Source organism: Rosa rugosa, chromosome 3 (genome assembly GCF_958449725.1).
Source record: "Rosa rugosa chromosome 3, drRosRugo1.1, whole genome shotgun sequence".
NCBI lineage: Eukaryota > Viridiplantae > Streptophyta > Magnoliopsida > Rosales > Rosaceae > Rosa > Rosa rugosa.
The window spans coordinates 29,594,879-29,618,813 of NC_084822.1; the positions used below are offsets into that span (position 1 = coordinate 29,594,879).

Below are 23,935 nucleotides of genomic sequence, written 5' to 3' on the forward strand. Positions count from 1 at the left end.
AATTGGACAAGAGTCCGGTTCTGTTCCACGATTATTTATTCAATTTTTTGGATAAAATAAATAGTACTATAACGCTTAGGGACCTACACTCTTGATAAATTCTTTGGAAGAAAGGATTGGACAAACACAGTAAATTGTTATCCCTCCATTGGTTAGAAAAAAAGGATCACGTGTGGTGTTGCTCCCCATTCCTTGGGGAGAGGGAGTAGGAGCTGTTGATGAATCTGACCGGGTATCCTGGGTGAATCATCCGATGGTCAGAAGAAGAGGAAGAAGAGAATGTAATAATTTTCCAAAATTGAGGGAAGGAGGGGGGGGACACCGCAAAATCCTATTTATTATTCAATTATCAATTGTCCAGAGACATGGAATCTCTAAGCAAACATTTATTTCTTATCAGCGACAATTATCCCATTTTAATTATATCTTAGACATTAATTGTGAATTTTTTTTTTTTTCTTTGGGAAACTGATTATTTTTGGCTGAAGCTAGTCTGGCTCTTGGCACTTGGCAGGCTTTTTGGATATTTCAAAGTGTTTTGTTTCTCCCTCCATTTTCTGTTGGATAGTGACAGTTCGAGTCAAACCCTGCAACAAATATGATTCTAAATGACTTGCACATCATCATATTGTTGTTAATTAATTTACAAAGCAATTTGACATGCACATCAAATTTTTGCCCAATAATTTTGTGTGTGTGCGCAAGCAGATGAAGTCCGTTAGAATTGATAAGTTAGTAATTCTTTTATTATTCACGGTTATTTAATTTAGTAGTATGAGTTAGCAATAAGCGAGAAAACATGAATTTAATTGAAAGACATTAAGTGGTCGTGTAATCAAACAGTTCATTGATAACCTAAGAGTTGGAAATGACACCGCCCATGGACCAAACGTGATCAACAATCATCTTAACTTCATACCCTTAAGACATCAACGACACTAGGTAGCTAGCCAAGCGAGATATTTAGCGACTAATGCTAAAAAGGAAATGAAGAGCTGATGGGAAGCTACATCCCTAGATGGTTTTTTGTGCTATTTGATTTTTGTGCTTCAAATTGGATTATTTACATCCTTTATATGAGGGGTTCAGGAACGACATAAATGAATATCATTATTTAAGATGTCTAAACCTTTTTTAATGAAAAATACATCAATTTTGTTTTCATAATTAAGGAGCAAAATTATAGGATAAGAGAGAAGCGAGGTATATTACCTTATTATTTCTAGTTGCAAGGTCAAACTATTAATGTTTCCATGCTACTCATAGAAACCCTTTGTAAGACTTTTTTTTAGAACACTTGAAGATTCGTAATTGAAGAAGAACACTTTATCGAACTATCTTAATGATGATATAATTTAGGTATTAAATTCTTCCTTCTAAGTTAATCTCTCACATTTTATTTTAAACGTACACTTGACTAGTACTAAACTACAATTTACCCTGAATTTAAAATTGGTAATTTGGTATACTTGATGGTTCGTTCTTTGATGACACAATTATCCTCTTAATTATGGAAATTAACGTGTAAACGTAGAGGAGGATTGATTCCATGATATGAGATGACAATATGACATGCTAGTGTGGACCTAATGATCGATACATCTGACGCAGCCACAAGTTGTGGACCATTTTATTAAATTGCTCATCTCGATCCCATGCCAACGTGTTATTCTTGAAATCGCAATTTGCAAAGAGACTGCAATATTTAGAGGCCACCATTCAGTCCCGTTTCTCTAGTCAGTACGTAGCTGATCATGGATGATTTAGTCACTCACTGTCTGATTGAAATTGGACGGTGAGTGACTTCAATCAGACGGTGAGTGACCAAATCATCCCTGATCAGTAACTGACCAGGGGAACGCGGCTGGGCCACCATTATAGATCGATAGGTTTATTATACTACTACCGTAGTACTACGTGGGGACTGATGTGATATCTACATACTTGGCTCCTCTCATACATGACACATCTGCCTTTCATAATAAATCTGGGATGTGTCTCTTTCCTTAGAACCAATGAACCATCCTTTTGTACTAAGAAAAAGGGTTTGAATCAAATCGATGATGTAGAAGAAAGAGAACAGGAGAATTGTTCTTTCCATCGATAGATGATTATTCACGCCGAACAAGACGAGAATTGTACACATAAAAGATGAGAGATCTCTCTCAACCGTAGACGACAAGCTCTTTTTAGGTTTCGTCCACAACATCATCCTGGTGACGAGATTTTATACTAGTGTCATGTACGCAGCATCGATCTTGAGGTTTGTGACGAAGTCTCCTCAACACGACGTTAGTTTTTTCAGCATGTCATGCTCGATTATGCAATCTAATAGTGGATTGCATAATCTCCTTCGCTAGATTTACAAAAGTACGGCTTTCAAAGTCTGTTACTTTTGTGTGATTTTTTTTTTAATTTTTTTTTTTTTTTTTTTTGTGAAAGCCGATTGATTATTTATCAACATACGATCAAAGTACAACAACCAACAAATCATTCAGGACAAACCCCCGTAAACGCTTGTTGACTAGAACAAAAAACTAAAAATGGATGAGGTGTGAAACGAGAAGCCAAATGCAAAAGGCGAGAGTGCACTAGATGAACATTTCTTGCACAAATAACGGTCCTGAACAAAACTTAAATATTTAATATTTAAAACAGTGGTTACACATATTACCTGAAATTCATAGGGCGAAAATTGATTATAAAAAATGAGCACTTCTAGGACGACATCTACACGAGTGATAGCTTAGGCAAGTGAGTGCAATTCTTGTTCTTGCGAAATTCCTTTTCAATAGCTTCGACTCTAGGCAAGAAATTCAAGGTTATCCCCCCCACCAAATGAACCAGACACCAAACAAACCACAGGAAGAAATGCGTCAAAATTGAGGACCAAAAGCCATCAGCCACCTCGCATAAAAAAGAAGGCCACCATGTATTCTCATTTAATAAATGGTTTGATGGAGGAATTTACACACATGTTAAAGCAAAAAAAGAAACACAAAGATAACTTGCAACTAACCACTAACCACTGCAAGTGACCTAGTGGTTCTTGCCTAGTTGGGTGTGCTCCCCAACCTAGGTTCGAACTCCGAAGCTGTCAAAGTGGTCAGGCACTGTGCTGCAATGCACAGTTGGAGCATTTCACATGCGCCGAATGAGTTTATCTTGGGCCTAGGAAGCCTTTGGGTTCCCCTTGACAAAGTCAAAAAAAGATAACTTGCAACTTTCATCTTCTATAATTCATACTGCTTAGTTAGGGTCACGTCAAGACGTTCCAGACTCTAAGATTGATTCCATTAGAAATTATAGAAGTGGTCTTCGGATAATTATGGATTTAATTCACTGGATGCGTGGGGGAGAGAGAGAGAGAGATGGGGACGTATGTGGTGCTACTGTCGCTTAAGGACGAACCAAGTCAAAATTATATATATGATTGAAGCAGTCTTCTTCAACTCTTCCTGTTGCTATTGGCTTGCTAAAGGAAGAATGAGTCTCTCTTAGTCTGACAATGTACACTTCTTCATCTTATTTTGATTAAAAATTCTTGATGATGCCATTCACTTGAATTATTTCTTGATTATATCATTCATGACTAATGAATTTAGAAAGTTGGATGTAAAGTTTGTCAAGACAAGTAGGTAGTGTCCATTTGTAATAAAGGTTGAAAATGACCATCTACAACTACAGCTAGTGATTTAGAAATTTGAGAGTTCGATTCGCGATCTCTTACTTACAGAAGAGATACTAATGCTACTAAACCAAACGTTTATTTTGTGAGTTTGACTGCTTCTATTCTATAATGATAGATCCGGAAGGACTTGGTTGAACTGCAGAAGATGACATCTACTTAACGGGGAGAGTTCTCTATTCAGTGAGTTTCTTGTAAATGTGTCTAGAATCTTGTATTGACTAGCAAGATAGCCCGCGCGATGCTGCGGGTTTGTTTGCTTGTCGCGGTGTTTCTAATCCAACATTATTATGTTTTGTCTGAATTTTCTTGTACATATTTCTGAATTCAAGTGTATAATGAAATAGGAACCCCAAAAAGAAAAATAAAAGGAAAAAAGATGATGTAGAAGCCAAGATTACAAAAATAATGTAACTGATTGTTCAAAAAAGTACATGGAAGTACCTATACCTAGAAACCAATCTAAAACAAATCCAAAGACGGAATTATGGTCAGAAAACAATACCACCTAATATCCAGTTGCAATAAAAAGATGTCAAGTACAAAAACCTCCGATCTAAAAATAAAAATTAGTAGAGAACCAACATTCATAAGACAGGGAGATAACAATCACCAAAGCTATAGTAATCAATTCTCTAAACCTTTGCATACTTAGATTTCATGTGTTGAAATTCCTTGGCTAACGTCCTCTGCATGTGCTCACAATCTAAAAATCCCCCACTGAACTAATTCTCTAACTCTCTACACTGTGTTCCTGCAATAAATAGAAAGAAAGTTACAGTCTTGGCTTCCTCTACATATTCAATTTCTCAATCAGAGCATGTAGTCGTTTTATGTGTAGTACTTCTTTCTTTTACTTAATTTCACAACATCAGCATCAATTTTTTCGATGTAGGAATTAATGACTGTGTAAGAGCCTTATCTTCGAGAGGTTCGAATGATCTTTCATATCCCAGTAGTTTCAATGCAACATCTTGGTCTACCCCAAAAATCTAAGCTAATGCAAGCTGAATCATAAGCAAGTCATATTGCAAATATTGAATACAGATTCTCACAACTCTAAAGGAATTGATAAAGAGCAGGGCTAATCGTTAACGACTTTTACAAAATCGGATAACATATCAGATGTCTTTTAACCCAAAAGAGTTTGAAGTACAATACCACCTTTTAGACACGAAAATGTCAGTAATAGCTGCTCTTAAGTGTCATGACATATCTTAGAGACCAAAAGTACTACCGAGTGATTTACCTTCCAGCTTTCTCATCACAAACCCAATAGTGAACACCATGTCGGCCACTGTATACCCAAAGAATGTCATTGAAACCAAAGTCATCTGCAGAAAAGAAGTTCACAAAAGTGAAAATTCAAGGGTTTTAAGTTCTAACAACATATAGATCAGATGCCAATGGAAAAAATATTCCTACCTCAAAAGGCAGTGTCAATCACTTTAATAGCAATTGTCATAAGCGGCCAGCATTCCAGGCACACATCAGCTCCTGAGCAGCTGCATCTAAGATCATCGTAAAAAATAGCTTGTCAAACATGTGGTAAAGCATTCATGTCAAAAGTTCAGTTAGACTCTGACTATTTACAACCTTCATAATTCAAATGGTTGATTCCCTTACTATATCAAAAATCAATTACCTCTCCTCAAGGTAGCAACCGTTTTAAGCATAAGAATGCATCTTTGCAGGCTGAAACATAAGAAAGATTAGAACTGAAACCAGAGACATGGCCTTGTCAGAAACACAACCATACACAACAGTTAAAACCAACCATTTGAAAACAGAAGGGAAGAACAAAAATACCATGCATAGGAATTGATTTGATCTATTGGTGTGCATTTTTTTAAACTTCAAATAATTCTTGTTTCTATATGCATTCCAATAGCTACATGATTCACCTATCTACAGTAACGGCCTTGTCTTGCTCGTTAATGCTTAGTTTTGAATAAGCACATTTAGGCTATTCTAATATAATATTGAGTTAACAATCTTATTCAACATGATAACAATCACGTCAAAAATGAAACCCATCTAAATTTTTATTTGGGGCCTGAAAAGGACTATGACCCGCATGATGCCAATACTATCGTGAACTGAAGAAAGCAACACAGATTTGCTCGAAATAGTGACAGTCATATCTACCTCTATATCCTAAACTTCAACTATACAATTATTCAACTACACACCCAAAAATTCCCCTTACTAACGAATTTCCAACCTTTCAAATTCAACCATGCAAGAAAACCAATCACAGATCTGAAAAAAAAAATAAAAAAAATAAATAAAGAAGTTAAAGAGAAATTAACTCACAGAATCAGCTGTACAATTAGGCAATTTGATTTGAGTGCTGCAGGGTCAGCTACTGACTCATGACAGGTGAAAACAATGGAGACCTAAAAGAAACAGAATCCTCAGAAACGATATTCAACCAGGGTTGGGAAAAAAAAAAAAAAAAGGAACAAAAGCTAGCTTAAGATTGGATTCATTTATTCCTTCATTTCAACCCCAACTAAGTTTCACACACTATTCAATTAAAATCAATATCTCCCATTCAAAAGGCCATGAATCATTATTGGGGAAAAAAAAAAGGTTTTTGCATTGAAAAACATATTCATGCAATTGAGAAACAAAGTGAGAAAAAGATAGAATATAAGCCACAGAATAATGCACCACCAAAACTGATTCCATCTCTCTTTTCTTTCTAACTTTTGATTCATTCATTGATGACTTGTATGCAATAGCAAAATATCACAGATCCCACAAACCAAAACCAAAACCAAAAACAGGAGCAATTACTTTATGAACCCAGGAAGCAAGCAAGATAAATAAAAAAATTGAGGAATTTGAGTAGTGATCTTAAAATTCGAAATGAAAAGTAGCAAGATTGAGAACTTAGTTCCCATAATTGCATGAATTGTTACTCAAAGATAACAATGCAGTTCAATCTAAAGTAACTTGCAATTACTGTGAAACAAAGAAATGCACAAAAAAAAAAAACTTAATAACAGGTAGATACCTTAGGTAATGGCCATATCAATGAGTGAGATCCCCAGTCAGTGTGATCAGGGTGCTTGCTTGCTTGCTTTGTCTTAAACCCCTAATTTTGGTAAGCCCCCCTCTTCTTTTCAATCTTATCTTTCACTTTCTGATTCAATATTTTGAAATTTGACCCAGTCAATCTTAGTTTCCCTATGAACCCATCATGTTCAATTTTGTATGTCAACATTGATACTCTCTGTGCACTGGTACTTCTGCTCCTCTGGTTATTTTGATTTAACAATCTAAACTTTTTTCTCAAATTTCACTTGTTATGAACTAAGGAAACTTGGTCATTGTTGCATCTTGTGTATAACTCTTTGGAAACATATAAGGTCCTTCAACTGAATTCATAGTAAGTTTCAATTATACCATGTTTTCTTATTTAACCTTTATTCCTTCAGTACGGGATAAAAATAAAAAATCCCTGTGTTCATTCCTTTGAGTTTGTGTATTACTTCCATGTTAGACTCGAAAAATAAAATAGTCAATTAAATAGAAGCAATCCCTTCTGTCATTTTGATACCAACAATGTAATATGAAAAGTGTGAATTATCATTTGGTAAATCATAAGCAAAGTGATAAAAGAAAGGAACAAACTTAAGCAAAAACAGTAAAACCAAAAGAAGCATAAAATCAAAGTTAAAAAGCAATAATAATGCAATTACTAAAGCATTCACACCCAATAAATTCTAAGATATCAGTAAAAGCTTGAAACCGAAGGAAGCAACAAACTTCCCAATTAGAATACCTTCTGAAGTTGAAGAAGAGCTCATTTTCCCATTCATCTTCTTCAATCAGCAAAGCTAAGCACACTGCAAAAATATCAATACATATCGTTTAGGAAAATTTAGAGAAAGAAAAGGCCAAAGAACCAAATATCTATTCACCAAAACATAAACCTAAATCCAATCCTTCACCGAAAAATTTTAATCAGCAAAGCTGAGAAGGATCCAAATCTACACAAATACCGGAAATCCATAGCAAAAGACCTTTCTTGGCCAATAGAACACCTTGGTGTCCACGATTAAGCCTCCACTGGCAAACTCCACCCTAGCGATGGACACTGAAAACCCAATTCCCAATCAATCAATCCATCCAAAAAAAAAAGAAGAATTCTTCGCAAAGAAATTAAGGAACCCAATTCCCAATCAATCAATCAATCCAGAAAAAAAAAAAAAAAAGATGAGTGATTTGCAGTGAAATTAAGCTTTGGGGAGTGAGGGTTTCGCTTACTTTTGAAGGGATGGCCTCGTCTTCTCTCCTTTCTTCCTATTTACTTCACTCCATCTCTCTCTGGGTCGAGCAAATAACCAAAACCCAAAAGATGAGGCCCTCTGTCTGTGTTGATAGTGTAGAACCTACAGGTGGCAGGAGATAAGAACGTTATAGAAGAATGGCAAATTGTAATTGAAGGAAAATGCAAGGGCAAAAGCGTCACTTCATTTCGGGCTTGAGTGAACACTAACTCATCTTTGGTTTATAGTAAATATGGCACATCAAATACTTGCGTGTTAAAATGTGTGTAAAAGTGCATAGACCAAATCACACTCTATCCAAAAATGTTCATTTTCTTTAGACTTTTCCAAAGATGTTCATTTTTGATACAATAGTCATTTTTTGGCGGATGCTCTACTTAATATTTGTCATTCTTTGAATATTTCAAGTTGGTTGCATGGAGGCAATACAAGCATTTCAAGCTCATCTTTGGATAGTTTAGGGTGTAGGTTGTTATAGCAGAGACTGTTTATAGCCTTATTTTTTATTTTGTAATCGAAAACAATACAAAGATAGGCATCTTAAACTTATCCACAACCTCGAGAAAACAAAATAGCAGATCCCATTTAAAATCGTTCAATTTGGAATTGGCTTTTAGGCAGGTCTCTCTCCTAACTAACCCAAATGGCCACACCAACCATACCCAGAAGCTCCCCAACCAGACAACAGCAGGGTCAACTAGCCATACTATAACAATTAACCTTGCGTCCTTGCCAGATATCTTGACCCTTGACTTCTAGATCAAGTTCTTAAGACATCAAAGTAGGGATAACACCACACGTTCCTTTGCCAGTAGCCAGCAGCTCTTAACTTGCCAAACAAACAAAAACCCAAATCTTAATGCATAAGTAGCTCCAAGCTTGTAGATATGGGGCTTTAGTCCCCACCAATACAAAAGTTAAGAATCTAGCAATCACCATTTTACTCCAAAAGAAAATCAAGATGAGACCACAGGAAGACCCATATAATGATTATATGATGCCTCCCTGGGTCAAGAACAAAGTAGTACTCCCATAAGACTCAAAATATCCAATCTGTTATTATCATGTCAAAGTATTATACAAAGAGTTTTGAAGTGTAATACTGCATAGTAGTAAAATTTATCTTACATAGATGAGAGATGCTTGAACAAGCACTAGGGAAATTCATCAGCGAAACATTGTTTCACCCTCTTCAGCTACAACATTAGCCACAAAGATGCTACCCGAGTCACACCATCCACCGACAACATCACTGTTCTGGCACTGCAATAACATGAAGAAGTTAGTGATTTGCTCTGGCAATTATGTATTTTCAATTTGTCAAGCTGTCACTGTATAGAATAGAAGAGCACCTAATTTGATGTAGACCTAGCTAAGTTAAAAGAAACATCTTGGTTTGCTAAGGTCCAAAAACTTAAATTTTAATAATCTGCACTTTGCTCCATGCTTATACAGACTTCAAATACTATGTAGATTCTCTCTCTTTGTAAACAGAAACTCAAATCTCATATCCAACTGTTAGTAGTGTCTAAATTCAAATAACAGAAATCAAAATAACAAGGCTGACCATTAATCGGAAGTAGAAACCAATTCCATCGAAATTGATTTGTTTCATTAGACCACATGAGATGTTCAACCAGAGATAAAACATAATTAATTGAGCCAATTTTGGCATTTGGTTGAAAGGACAATAAAATTAGACTAAGATAGAGCAGCCTATAAATATCTTGAATATTATAGAAGTAAGTATTACCTTGCTAAAACCAAGCCAATTTGAATCTCCTCTAAAGGAAAATAACTTGCTGTTTCTTTTCCAGTCTCCACAGAAGACCTGCAAACATGGCCTTAAGGTGAAGCAATGAGAATCGAGAGTAACAAGTCAAAAACAAAAAAAGGGTGTTCTATGAGGATAATGGTAAATCAGTACAACAAGAGAGCCAGAGTAACATCAGTCATGCTTCTATTAAGTTTAAAAGCATTTGCTAAAAAGCTAATAAAACTTTGAAGAGCAACGCTTATCATAAAAATGTATTGTTGCCAATGTTACATGAACTTATAGCTTGTAGCAATCAAACTGCACAGAACAAATTGAGTTTCATAGGCAACTGGGGCCAGGTGTTGATTTCCTACCATACCTGTTATTATCATTATATACTTTTTATAATTGCAGAACCTGCTATGAGTCATGACACTGCTGAGCATGGATGAGCAATTGCATGAGGTAATTTTGACACGACCAATATTACAGCAGGCTTATTAATAAGAGGGAAATTGTTAGACAAGATTACACTATTTCCTCTAGGCAGCCTCTTGAACAGTAAATTAACTACCGAGTGGGAGCATTTTAGAACCATTACCTTGTTATCAATCTTATGCTATAACAAAGCTCTAAAATGTTCCACTCTTCAGTTTCTTCAACCCTATTTCCATTGCAATTACTAATACTAACTAATCTGTAATAGCTTGATATTGACTTCCTTAATCATAATCTGATGGATCTTATAAGGCAACCTTCACAAATACTGTCCAAAAAGGCCACTGTGACACTATAGTGATGTGTCACACGGAGTTACCTCATAATCTTGACTTTTAAGGTTAATATGTGCTTCTGATAGGTGTACAACCATGTTGGTTAGGTAATACAAATGTAAAAGGTTCAGTTATGACAGCAGGAATGGTAAACTATGCTGTTGTCCTCCAGGATGAATTCCCATATATTTGCTGCCAATTTTTCCCCAAGCATAAGAACCTAGGTTTCCTTTCTCCCATTATCCAACACTTTTTCATTCCACCTACTTGAAATATTTGGGCCTCTCCCAAACCCACAAGTATTTGTCATTAGAAGAAAACTGAACGTGTCAGCTACATTCATACTATTGAAGCAAATCTAAGGGCTCCCTTGGGGTCATTCACTTGGCACCCTTAGAAAGTCCAAACCTAGGAGGACTTAATGCTGAGGTTGGTTGTGTCTCCCAACTTTCCTTTCTCTTCTAGAATAAGATTTTCTTCATACAAGACAGTGGACAAGATATGACCATCTAAAGCCTACATTGTCACATATAGGATAACAACAAGATAACTCACTACTAAACACCTGGAATGACAAAACTAGCTAACAACTATTCTCCAGTTTAATAATTTAGGTGTCAGAGAAACCTCATCACGTTCCCGAGATATAGAAGCCCAAAAAAGTTGACCAAGATCAAACTTTAACCCGCAATTCCTTCACCCCGTTCACAATAATATTCAAAGATTCTCTTGTTCCCATATGACAGCAAGAAAGCTGCACCACACCTATGAAGCACTTTAGCCATCTTCCTCCCTAAAAAGCTCTATGCCTTTCACTTGGCAAAGAAAACACCCTTCAGTAACACGGATCCATCTTGTTAATGGAATAGCCTCGGAAATCAAACTTTCAGTGCATCCTATAAGTATTTTAATTACTGTTATCATTTTATCTAAAAAGTGAAGTACTAAACTAAAATCGACAGATTTTCTATCTGTTACTGACAGGATCTCTTACTTTTCTAGACAATCGTTCAATTGAGATATCACATAAATACATACTAAACTGAGCTAGACAGCCAGAATCAATGCTGCAGAATAAGCAACTTCTTTGAGGTCAATTTAGGAAGGCAGAGCAAGCAGATGGTATCCTCAAATCCCCAAGAATAAACGATATAGCATCTATTACTTGGATAGATGTACGGACAACAACAGAAAAAAATCACTGCCTTATGTTGATCCACCCTATAATTTTGTGATATGAAATATGATTCCCCTTGTGAGGCTATAAGAACCATAGGACCAGCAGTTTGAAAGTTAGTCATGTTCAGAACAAAGTAAGAAAGAAAGTTTTCCTCTGAAAATAATTTAACCTCCATGTATCGAGTGGGTTATTATGAGAAGAAAATTGCCTAAAAAATGAAGTTACCATTTAAAACAAGTAATCAAGCAAAAAAGGACATCATCATTAAGACCTTACAAGTTAAAGAAAAAAACAGAGGCAATCACCTCGTAATCAACCCCTTGTATATAGATATGGTTGGAGTCAACTGAAGAGAAAGCAAGTCCAGTTATCTGCACAAAGAATGAAACAACAAAGAAAACTCGGTAGGTTGAACAAAAACAATGGTAGTTCACTATATTCATTATCTAAGCATGTTGCCAACTATTAACTTCCACTTATTAACTTTGTTTTGACCTTTTTATGACACACTTCACCCTGAAATAGTGATTACATCAGTTTCATAAATGAGATTGTCAGATAACATGGTAATGAACCTGGGAGATCTCTAAAGCATGAGGTGGTAGTCAGAGACCTGTAGTAAGGTCTATAGGCAAGACCGTTAATGACATTTACAGATGAAGAATAAGTAGTTTCAAAAGTTCCAGACGTCCAGTCATTATCATTATCATTATCAACTTCAAATACAAAATAAACAGTCTGTTTTGTGCAGCAGGTGCTGTGGCAAAACTGATTGCAAAATGACATATGATAGCTCAAACAAACCCTAAGGCCACGTTTGGCTACACAGATTGGATTGGAATGAGATACAGAATAGGATTGGATTGAAATCAGATTAGATTGGATAAGGACTCCGTAACCTTACACTTTGTTTGTTAGAGTGGATTTTGAGTAGGAATGGAATACTTCCTTTTCCTGAAAACCAAAGCAAAAAAAAAAAAAACAGTGAGAAGAGAAAACGCGTGAGAGATTGATAGCTCAGAAGAATTGGGATTGTTTGGGGTTTGCAATTCCATTAATGAAAAGATCAATTGAATTGCAGTTGAGGGAGGCTGCATCTTAAATTCTTAATGGAATTCCACAGTAACAGAGCGCGAGCTTCGCATTGACGGCTGGAGATGAAGAACACAGATGCAAGGGGAGGAAGAATACAGATGTAATGGAGGTCGGAGATGGCCGAATATTGCCGGATTTTAGCCGACGAGTTCTTGACTTCTTGCTGGAAACAAAAATAGCAGAGGTCGAATTCACCATCTGCATATCGGCGGAGATGCATCAGATACTGGAGAAATCAGTGGAGAACTACCAGAAAGAAGTAAATTGAAGAAAAAGAAGAGGAGGAACATGATGAGAGGTTGCGATGAGAACTGGATGAGTTGGAGACAAATGTTCAGTTCTCGTCGTGGTTGGAAACCAAGATGTAGAACTTCAGGCGTTTTAGTCAGATAAATTATAACTTACCTTTCTAACAAGATTGGTTATCCATACCTGACAAGAATTAAGAAATCCAGCTGAAAACTATCTGGGCTTCCAAACATGAGTACTTCCCAGATTGGATTTAAATTTTCCTATTCAAACTCTTTATCTGTTGAAACAAACGCGGCCTAAATCTCTTACAAGAATCAACATTCTTTTTTACTGCAAAATCAACTTATTCAGGCTGCACGTAGAGGCTTTCCACGTAGCAACAATTCGGCAGGTGAATGGCTGGGGTCTGGGATCTTTTTCTTGGTAGAAAACAAAAATCTGAGTCTTAATTTTTGTAGTTGCAAGCCAGATATTGAAATGTCAATGCACATAAACTAACATGATAGTGCAACCTATTGCCATTCAAAGACAGTAAGAGAAAGAATGAACAGAGTTCTGTGGTTTCACAACATAAAATGCCAGACGAATCATTTTTAAATGATGCTGAAAATAACTTTAATTATGCTTCAAACTTTTTTTAAAGCAGTATAAGAGTTTCTGAGGAGGAAGTAGTTGACTGACCTCATATTTCGAGCAGTTCACCCATCTTGATAGTGATGCCCATCTGCATCAAATATCAGATACCAGGTTTAGTTCTCAATTTGCATAGTCAAGTTGAAAACAAAAATAAATAAATAAAAAACTAGTTTCCTCAACTTCTGAATACCAAATGGAGCCAAAGAAAATCATCAAATCCTAAAGATCAGAGTATAATTGCATTCCATATCTTTAACATAACGAAAGAGAATCACAGACTAACAAAAGTACATATGATGACCCGGACATGATTATTGAACCAAATGATACCAACCTGCGAGGATCATAGATTGTCACTGTACGATCAGCTCCACCGACTGCAATATTTCCAGTTGAGGAACTGCATACAGTGTAGAAGACATCACCAAGGGAACCACATATTCGTTGTAGACAGCCGCCATTTTCTTTCATTCTCAAGTCCCATATACTCAGCTACAGTTATTCCACAGACAAAGCTGAGGAATTTAAGCAAATAACTGAAGAATAAAGTTTTGTAATAGTATACGATAAAAGTAGGCTCAACCTGGCAACCTTCAGTGACAGCTAATATAGAACTTTCATTTCCATAACGCGAACTTTGCATGAAGCTCAGTGATGTTGGATACAAGAGTCTAAGATTGCAACGTTAGCAACAGAAAAGGTTTCAGAAAGATAGTTTCACAGTATCACATATATGTAGTCCCAGACAACTTTACTGAAAACTCAATAAAAATCTTGAGTGGCACATATAGGTTTTCTGAATAGCTGCAAAACATAAGTTGAATATAGCTTTCACCAGTCAACCCTTAACGTAGATTGATATTTGTGGGAAAGTGCAAAAGAAAAAAAAAAAAAAAAAATCACATATGCAATCAACTAAGAAACATCTTTATTTACTGGTCATGGAAGACTGATAGACCAATTGGAGAAGAAAAATTAAGAAGATGAATGTCATTGACAGCAATATCTGCAATTACTCCAATTAGTAGTTTCTGGAGAATAATTGTCTCAATAGATCCCAGAGAATGAAAAGATTGAGGATAAGAGCAAACGAGATACCAAATGCATAAGGAAGCAAATTAAACCATCACAGTGATTACAGTGAAGTCTGTAGCTAATTTTAAAATTTAAATGTTTTATCACTACGGAAACATTATGCAGTGAGAAAAACACCCATTAATATTTCGTCTTAGATTATTCCAAAACAGTACTGATCATATAGATATCGCTATTTGTTGATTAGTTCGTATTGCATTATGCTGAACAAAATCATATAAAAATATGTGATCGACAAGCAGGGATCAGGGTACCATTTTGTTGTGAGATGGTATTACAATTTTTAAAAATATGCCTTGCACTAAAGTTTTGAACTCCCTCAGAACATGACATTTACAATTTTTAAGTGATTTGTATAAATTTTCCAGGTTTTGACTATTACAGATTACAGTAATGCAAATAAAATTTAAATTTTATAGACTGATGGTAATTTCCTCAAGAAATAAAAAATGAACTATTCAGGCACCACATGTAACATGTAACACTTACGTACATAATGTCCTAACGTGGATATCCTGGTCATAAACATCAATGGTTTTGCAGAAGCTACGTGCAACAGCTGCCTGCAATAAAACACCATAAGTGTGATACCGAAATATAGGGTAGGAAAACTAACCGGAGAACAAATCATAGTCTCCCAACTCTCATTGAATTAAATGCTCAGAAAGGATGGGCAGAAGGAAGCACATCTGTTCTGCTCATTCGTTCTTAGTACAAGAACGACATCTCCACAGCACTAATAAACATGCCTCTTTTCATGTTTTATGTACTATGTAATTTTCTACTAGTATTCAGCTCTTCATTTGTTCTCCTGTATACCCAGCTTCTCTGAATAAAAGTGGGGACTTGGGCCTACAATTCCACATCTGTTTTTTTATTTTATTTTATTTTTTATTTTTTAATTATTGTAACTTTAAATTCTATACTGATTTGGGCATGTACCTCAAAGAGCATAATGATAGGGGAAGTCTGAGAAAAAATAAAAATTTATTGACGTGAAAGAACAATAAAAAACCCTCCTGACCAAAAAGGTATTAAGAAAATGAAATGTTACTGATTAACTGATTACATAGTATACTTTCAAATACAAGGTTTCATTTGAATAGAAAATATTCGAAGAAAACCTTAATTATCTGATTATCAAATTGATAGTAAATGTCAAACAACCAAAAAAAAAATACACTTGGGGATAATTACGTTTTGCACCCTCCAAGCAATGCTTTTCATAGATTTATCTTTTTCGGTAGGAAACGAACTTTCATCAAAATGAACAAGAGAACCAATACAATACTGGGGGCAAGTCCTGGGAAAAAATTAGAGAACTCTACAGCTACCAGCTACCTAAAACAATAAAGAGAAACTAAACACTACAGCACTGCAATAGAAAAGAATAAATGCCCAAAGGGAGCCCCAGAATCAGACTTTATCCAATAAAAACCCACTTCTTCATCGCTGTTTCCTTAAAAACCTCCTATTTCTTGCTCACAAAAAAAAAAAAAAAAATCCCATACTCCTATGCATCCACACCACCCATTGCAAACACAGCACATCTCCTTAGAACCATAATCCCTCTTTCCTCCACCAAAGAACTAATTTAACTGAATAAGGCAAATGTCGGACTTGGGTCTCCCTAAACAATCGTCCCACAGAGATACAGCAAGTGATCTGAACTTTTAGCACCTTGTTTACACATCATGTACCTTGGCGAGAGAGACACCAAGAAAGAAGTATCGAACCATATAACAAGCATCCATCCTTCCATGAACTACAATCCTGGCTAACACTTGTATCTTTGGACTTCAGCATTCCAAATTGCACGAGAGAGGCCAAAATGAGAAAGAAAAGCCAGAAATTTGATTGAATAAGATTTTAAAGAGAATTGTATGAAAACTCCAATTTCCACAATGCTTTAACTGGCTAATTAGGAACCAACATAACACTGCCAAAGCAGCCAATAATCCTGTGAGCTTCCCCACCTCCAGATCATTTAAATTTTAAAGAGATCCAAATTTCCAACTCAACGGAGAAGATGGATCTACTCACATGTTTGCAATATGGCTCTCATGAAAATGAAATATTCTGTATATGCCAGCAAAACACCACAGATAGCTGTTTCACCAAAGGGTTTAATATACCAGCTACGACAGATATTTACCGAGTCTTAATGACAGATATATCTGGTGTGTGTGTGTGTATGTGTGCGTGTGTGCTGATTGCTGGGGAAAGAGGAAATAATGAAATATACACCCCTGGAATAAAGGATAAAGCAGCAGATATTTCAAACCTTGTTTCACCCACCGAGTACTCTTCTCAAACCTTCACTCTCTCCATTTCCTACTTCAAACTGACAATAACAATCTAAAGAAGGAATTCCTTGAGAGATATCTTTCCAAGGAAATTGGTTTTGGACATCTAGTCACTATGTTGGAATCCCACCCATTTTCATGCAATCCACAATTCTAATGACAGCAATCCAAAGAGGCTCATTCTCCCGATGAAATCTCCATAGCTAGTAGATTTGCGTTTCTCTTTACCAAATTCCAGCATATAATTTATTTCCTTCACCTGTAACAACAATTCCCATCTAACCTAATGGTCTCCTTTGCCGTCACCTTCCAACATGCCTTCCCATATAAATGTCCTCATCAAACTTCCAATCATCTTTGAGAATCCCAATAGGCGGGAGATAGTTGATAAGCATGCTTCATAGAACTGATTGGATGAGAGTTAGTCCTACCCCTCTAGATAAAAACATTTTCTCCAACCATCTAATAGTTTCTCCGAATTTTCCACACGGGATCCCAGAAATTCCTTGCACTTGGATTACCCCCAAAACACCGCTAACTCCTCAACCGTTCCTTGGGAATTTATCCTGCAATTGAGCGTTTACCACTATTAATCTTCAATCCTGAGACAGTAGTGAAAACTTCTAAGATCAATAGCAAACTTCTCAGATTTTGGATCTCCATCTGATAGGAAAACTTCTGTCCTCAGAAAACTGCATGCGAGCGATTCCTCTTCATCCCTCCCAAGAACCATACTCTTTAGCATATGCATCTCATTGGTTGTTTCCAGCAACAACTCAAGCCAAACCACTACAACAAAGAAGAAAGGCAAAAGTAGAACAACTTGACTTAAAATTGAAAAGCTAGCTGAATTCACACATCCCCTTACCTAATTTTCCGAACAACACCAAGAACTTCTGTTCCAAAGAAAAAGCCAAGAAATCTCCATCTACATGGTCATGGTCTTCTCAAAATCAATTCTGAAAGCTAATCCTTCTTCTTTCTTTTTTGTAATTTCCTACAACCTCGTTTTCAATTAAAATCATATCTAAAATTTGCCTCTCTTTTACAAATGCCCCTTGATCTTGTGAAATAGTACCTTCCAGCACTTCCCTAAATCTTGAAACAATACTTTGGAAATCATTTTGTGCAAGCTTCAAATTAAGCTGATAAGCCAAAACCCCCCACTTCTGTAGCTTCTTAATATTTTGGGATTAAACAAACATATACTTCATGGATAACATTATTAGTTATAAATTCCTGTTAAACTCCCCATACATCAAATTTGCTTTCAAAATGTCCCATCTGTCCTGAACCCTAAACCCAGCACTGCTGATACATTGCCAAGGTGTCCCAACATTTTCACTTATCCCATGTTGTACAAAAAGTCCCAAGTAATCTATAAACGTAATTGCAGGATTTAAAATGCTACTTGAGTCTTGACAGTTGACAAGTAAATTTGTGGCCTCACTCTAATGCTTAGTTAAAGAAGCCATGACATGTGGGTGTAAGCAATATGTTTTTACTCATTAAGAATGGAAGACAGACCACCTGATGTTATAGTTTCCCAAATTTGTCCAGATTCCATATTTTCAGCTGATTTTCTCACAGATGAACCAGAATGCAAAAACCAGATTAGTGTCAAAATGAAAAGTAAATCATACCGTGGACAATTGTATTGGATTGAAGCAAAGACCTGCCCACCCACTCTCTCCAATGCCGCAATCACGAGGTAATACTGAATAAGTAAGCCTCTCTACATCTGACAATTTATTAGGTTACCTCAACAATTAAAATGGCCAATACAAAACAGAGCAGAAAGGAAGAAGGTGATATACCCAAACTTCAAACATTTTGCCTTAAATTATTGGCAATCATGCCTATTGCAGATGGTAAGGTGATGGGGATCAAATCTGTCTAATGAATACATGGGTAGAAAATCTGATGCATTTGGCAAAGCATGCTAGCTTACTAATAGCTGTGTACAGCACTCCATGGACCATTGAAAATTATGCATACAAGCCTCTTGACATGCTCCAGGTTTGCATGACACTCAATCTCAAGATAAAACATATAAATTGGTAGATATTCATTTGTTTTTTATTTGGCTAAAAAGTTAGGTATTTATGCATGAGTGGGGAAAGGAGATTAGATGTTTGATGGAAAGATCTTTTCCCCTGAAATATGTAGTTACTACACCATAGTTACTTATGGTTTTTCAGTGCCAGTTGTTTCACAGTTAATTTTTAGAATAATAGGAAATGAAGCAGAGTTTTTCAAGAGTAGTTTAGTGTAGTTAAGAGTCTTCATGATTCCTAATTCCAATATGAGATAATAGGGCAAAAGAAAGTGTTTTCTTTTTCTTTTTTGTTTTTGAAAAGAAACAAATTTTATTGATCACAGTGAATAACAGTGGACAAGTGGACATCAAAGAGAAACAAACAGTATAGACCCGAATTCTACCACCAAGTACAATTAGTGAGCCAAAGACAAGCACCTTAAAGACCATATGCTTAGATTACTGCCCTCAAGTCAAGCAATATATTATATATTCTACAATTTCTGATCTGCTGAAACAGAAGCCCACAAAGCAGCCAAAAGCTTCACTCTAACCCAAAGCTCTTCAATCCCCGCACCAGTATAATCTTAAAAATCCTTCTATTTCTTTTAATACAAATCCCCCAAATGACAACTAATACACCGCAGCCCGAGAATTAGAGTGGTCTATTTATACTTCAGTCTTCTACCAATTCGCAGAACCCCACAACACCCTCAATATAAACAGAACTGTATACTAAAAACTCAGCCAGCAACTTGACTTTAAGCTGATAGTAGCAGTATTCTGAATAATGTTTCTTACTGCTTCAAGTACCTGAAGCATCCTCAGTACAATCGGTCTGCTAGAACCTTCTTAGTGGGATGTGGTTGAAGGGATTGGACTAAGAATACTTTGGAATAGAGTAAAGTTTTTTCAGCTCTATGGGCTTCTGTCTTGGTATATTTCAGACTGCAGTCTTTCTTATGTTTTGTTTGACAGGAAGGCAGTTGTAGTCTAAGGTTGTCTTAGAATGTTTTGTCTGCAGCTTATAAGTGCATTTGGTGTAGTTTCTGGATTTTGCTGTTGTTTCACTTTGTTCTGGATGTGTTGTCCTCTTTAATTGTATTATTTGTTGTGAAAAAAAAAAATTATAATAAATATTTACAAAAAAAAGAAGGGGTTGAAGAATTTAGACTAAGAAGGTTGTCTTGTTAAAGGCAAACCAGAAAATTGAACAGAGATTCCAAGAAAGATGAAGAATTGATGTGTGTGGATAACTTATTTCTGCATTGTCCTTTTTCTCTATAAAAGGAAAATGAAGAAAGAAAGAAAACTAGAAGAAACGCAATAACCTCTACAGTTTTCATGTAAGGAAAAGCCTGTATCCAAAAAATGCAAAACTTAAAGGCAAAGATTTAGTTGAGTATGACTCAGAATAATTCAACTCCCTGGAAACATCTATGAAGAAGGGTCACCAATGTCATCTTCCTTTCTATTTATATACATAAATTCTGCAAAATCTTACCACATTATCCAGAACAAGGATAGCACAAAATAGCAAAACTAAAAGAAAACCTTACCTTCACCATTAGTGTCCAGTTTAGATACAATAAGGTGACCATAAGAATCCACAGTTCCCAACATTGAATTGCCAGTGCCTGCATTGTGTATCCAAACCGATAAGCTTTTTTTGAAACGACAGATACTGAATTACAAGTAAATTACATGCATATCCAAAATGATTTTCATGCATTTTCTTAAGAATTCTCTACATTATCTGAAATGAGATAGTCAGCCTCTAAATGAAAACTCCTGCATTAAAAGACTTTACTGAATTATGATAAAACATGTTGAGGACTCCATCATTCAATTTGGAATTTGATGATACATTCCTAAAACATTACTCAACGAAAATTTATTCCTAGTCTTCCTTCAATTGAGATGAGAAGAAAGTACAGAATGCCCCTTCAAAATGCATGTTTCCCTAGCATCTTTCTCTTGCCATTTTCTCCTTTACGCAATTTCTCTCAGCCTCATTCCTATTTGAACGTATTTTCCGATCTATATTCGGGCCATGGTACAATCGACTTCCATTTTCCACCCTTCCTCTTTCCCTTCATACCATACTTTGGAAATGTACCATGCACCCTCCATGCATGGTATGGAAAACATATTTGACAATGATAGTATGTAAGATGTACACAAGCCCTAGCACCCAATATTTGACAATGATAGTATGAAAAACAATACAACATGTGATAAGTTAATCCTCTAGAGGTTAACCATAAATGAGTCCAGAATACACTCACTCTCAGTTTCAGCAAGCACCATACTCTGAATTTCTGAACGATGTGGGCACCGATTAACCATAAATGAGTTCATAACCTTCAAGAACTCAGAGCATTGATGACGACAGAATTAACACAGAATGTACTGGTTAGTGAACAGCCATGATTTCATTTCATTAGATCACATACCTGCCTGTGTACAGGGATCAGAAGGCTATCTTTCCCTTCACTGACCAGAGAATCATCCAACGCAACCTTAATTTATAAACAAAAAGAAAATATTAAACAAGATCCTAGCTTCACCGCCATACACTTTGACCATTAACATCAGCAGAGTATAGCACAAATACATTTTGATAAATGCTCGAGCAATATTTATTCTTGTTTTCTAAACTACAAATTGGAAAGTTCCAAACCACTGGCATAAAGCAAACGTTTTGCACTCGAACATAGCTAATCCAATTCCTTTTTCCTTCGATTTTTAAAAAATCCTAATCTAGACATCCCTTAATATCTCAGCGAATCGAAACCAGCAAAATCACATAGAGCCAGTAATCGGTGTAGTTCTTCATTTACATAACAGATTTACACTAAAACTCATTTGGTAATACACCAGTAAGACTACACTAAACACTTAATCAATTAACCATGAGCTCAACTCTGACATGCATCAATTTCGTACATTCGGGGATGCAAGTACCTGTAGCTTGTAGATTTGGCAGCCGGAGGCGATGTAGAGCCAACAAGAAGAGCCATCCTCGCTAACCTGGCGAAGAATTGAAGAGAATCGGAGAAAGCAGAAGCGTTAGGGTTAGGGTTAGGGTTTAGGAAGAGGTGGAGGAGAGTAAGGAATATAGTAATTGGGGGGATTTACATGGAGAGCGAGGCGAGTGGATTGGATGTTAGCGGGAGAAGGATTGTGTATGAGTGAAGGCGGCACCGCTACTTTGCTCAAACTCTTGGCCTTCAACATCTCTTTATCTCTGGTTTTCTGCAAATTGCGAAGGGTTTGAGTGGCGGGAATGTGTCACTGTTGGAATAACGGCTACCAACAATCGGGGTTTTAGGCTTTCGGACTTGCAGTTTCAGCAGGTGGTGAGGTTTTCGGAGTTTTTTTTTTTTTTTTTTTTTTTTAAATTTAAATTTTTTTTTTTTTTAAATTTAATTATTTATTTTTTATATCCTAAAGAATCAGAATTTAAATCTCATTTAGATTTGAAGAGAAATATCATTTGACCAACTTGATCTTGAGTTGGATCTAATTTGAGGACTGCTAAAATGCCAAGACGGCAAGCTATTGCCACGTCAACACCTAAAATGATTGGGGAATTGATGTTAGTGCCATGTCTTTGAAAAAAAAAGTGGGTCCTATTAAAGTCACGTCAGCAAGTTAAGTCAAATTATTGGATTAGCTAGTGAATTGACCAATTTGATTAAATTGAGAAGTGTAAAAGTATTTCTGATGAAATTAAAAATTTATAACTAATTTAAGCGATTTTGCACGTTTCCTTTGAGTTTTCAGGAGAGGAGAAGAAAAGTTTGAGAGTGGTGAAGCATATCTCGTCGGGCGGTGCGTCCTTGAGACGTCATCATCGGATGTGTATGTTTTATTAGTCCATTAATGAAGGTCAGAGTCAGAATTGCGGTTGGGACCGAGAGGAGCGATGGTGGAGCAGTGTTTTTTGGAGTAGACGTCTGCAACCACCAATTTGGGCCACTGATGGCGGCGTGCACTACAGGTTGGAAAGCACGAGATGCAAGCTGTTGGGAAAACTGGGATGTGGGCCTGTTCTCTATTCTTGGGCCTTTGCTAGTGGCTTATGGTCTATTTTATTTATTTTCAATAGTTTTTTTATTGCTTATGTGTATTTTGTTTACAATAAGTCCCTGTAGAGTTACTATAGGAAGAGTGGGGCTGAATGTCTGTGTCTACACTCAAAGTCCCTCGTTTGTCCTAGAGAGGAGTTGAGTTGTTATCAAATGGACGCAATATCCTAGTGGCAAAATGAAATGTTGTAGTGTCGCCAGTTATAGTTTTGGTCAGCATAGTGGGAAAGCAGATTTAATGGTTCTATGGCTTTATATGAGTTTTATCTTTTTGATATGTCACCATTGTGAAGCAAATGGTATTGGCTAGATATCTAGTATGTCAACCATTGCTAGTTAGTGCATGTTTGAATACATAAGATTAATGGAGGCTCCTATTATTATTTGGGATGTACTCTGGGTACTTATGTAATTCGGGGTTTAGACTTTACGTCCTCCTCATTGCATTCAGCAGTTTCATTAATGAAGGTTTGAGGGCAGCTGCACCAAACCTTGTTTCAAAAAAAAAAAAAAAAGTAGGGATTAAAGTAATTTTAGATATAAAGTACACGATAGTAAATTGAATTTCTTTGTTTAATTAAAAGATGTCATCCATTAATGAAGTTCAACAAGCAGTACAAGAAACGACACACCCCTAAGGGTCGTCAGAAAGAGATGTTTACAAAGTACACCAAATTAACCTATTCTAAAATTAACCTATTCTAAAGTAGAACAAACTACT

At 36.1% G+C, this 23,935-nt stretch overlaps 1 protein-coding gene across 31 annotated transcripts; it reads right to left on the reverse strand.

The window, feature by feature from the left end:
* Window positions 1-4,073: 4,073 nt before the first annotated feature.
* On the reverse strand, window positions 4,074-22,486 carry LOC133741230 (uncharacterized). Of its 31 annotated transcripts, none has more exons than XR_009861726.1 (22): window positions 22,262-22,486; window positions 22,088-22,153; window positions 21,577-21,642; window positions 21,409-21,484; window positions 20,680-20,757; window positions 18,726-18,817; window positions 15,266-15,339; window positions 14,265-14,352; window positions 14,016-14,173; window positions 13,727-13,769; window positions 12,004-12,069; window positions 9,743-9,820; window positions 9,118-9,252; window positions 7,967-8,091; window positions 7,702-7,796; window positions 7,482-7,545; window positions 6,711-6,839; window positions 6,005-6,087; window positions 5,334-5,383; window positions 5,114-5,199; window positions 4,938-5,022; window positions 4,074-4,442 (listed from the first exon to the last, which is right to left on the reverse strand). XR_009861726.1 is itself a non-coding variant. In XM_062169163.1 (13 exons), exons 1-13 carry the CDS (start codon window positions 22,358-22,360, stop codon window positions 9,157-9,159), a joined length of 1,086 nt encoding a protein of 361 aa, XP_062025147.1. In that variant the 5' UTR covers window positions 22,361-22,486; the 3' UTR covers window positions 9,025-9,156. The 31 variants fall into 31 exon arrangements, 2 of the variants coding, with proteins under 2 accessions (XP_062025147.1, XP_062025148.1); XR_009861706.1 differs by having other exon boundaries at window positions 7,744-7,796; window positions 18,726-18,823; XR_009861701.1 differs by having other exon boundaries at window positions 7,723-7,796; window positions 18,726-18,823.
* Between the last annotated feature and the right edge of the window lie 1,449 nt (window positions 22,487-23,935).

Excerpts from the sequence above, each read along its gene's own strand:
- LOC133741230 (XM_062169163.1), bottom strand. The coding sequence starts at position 22,360 with ATGTTGAAGGCCAAGAGTTTGAGCAAAGTAGCGGTGCCGCCTTCACTC. Across the intron at positions 21,643-22,087 it reads GCCAAATCTACAAGCTACAG|GTTGCGTTGGATGATTCTCT; the intron begins GTACTTGCATCC and ends TTATAAATTAAG. Across the intron at positions 21,485-21,576 it reads TGATCCCTGTACACAGGCAG|GTTATGAACTCATTTATGGT; the intron begins GTATGTGATCTA and ends GAGTTCTTGAAG.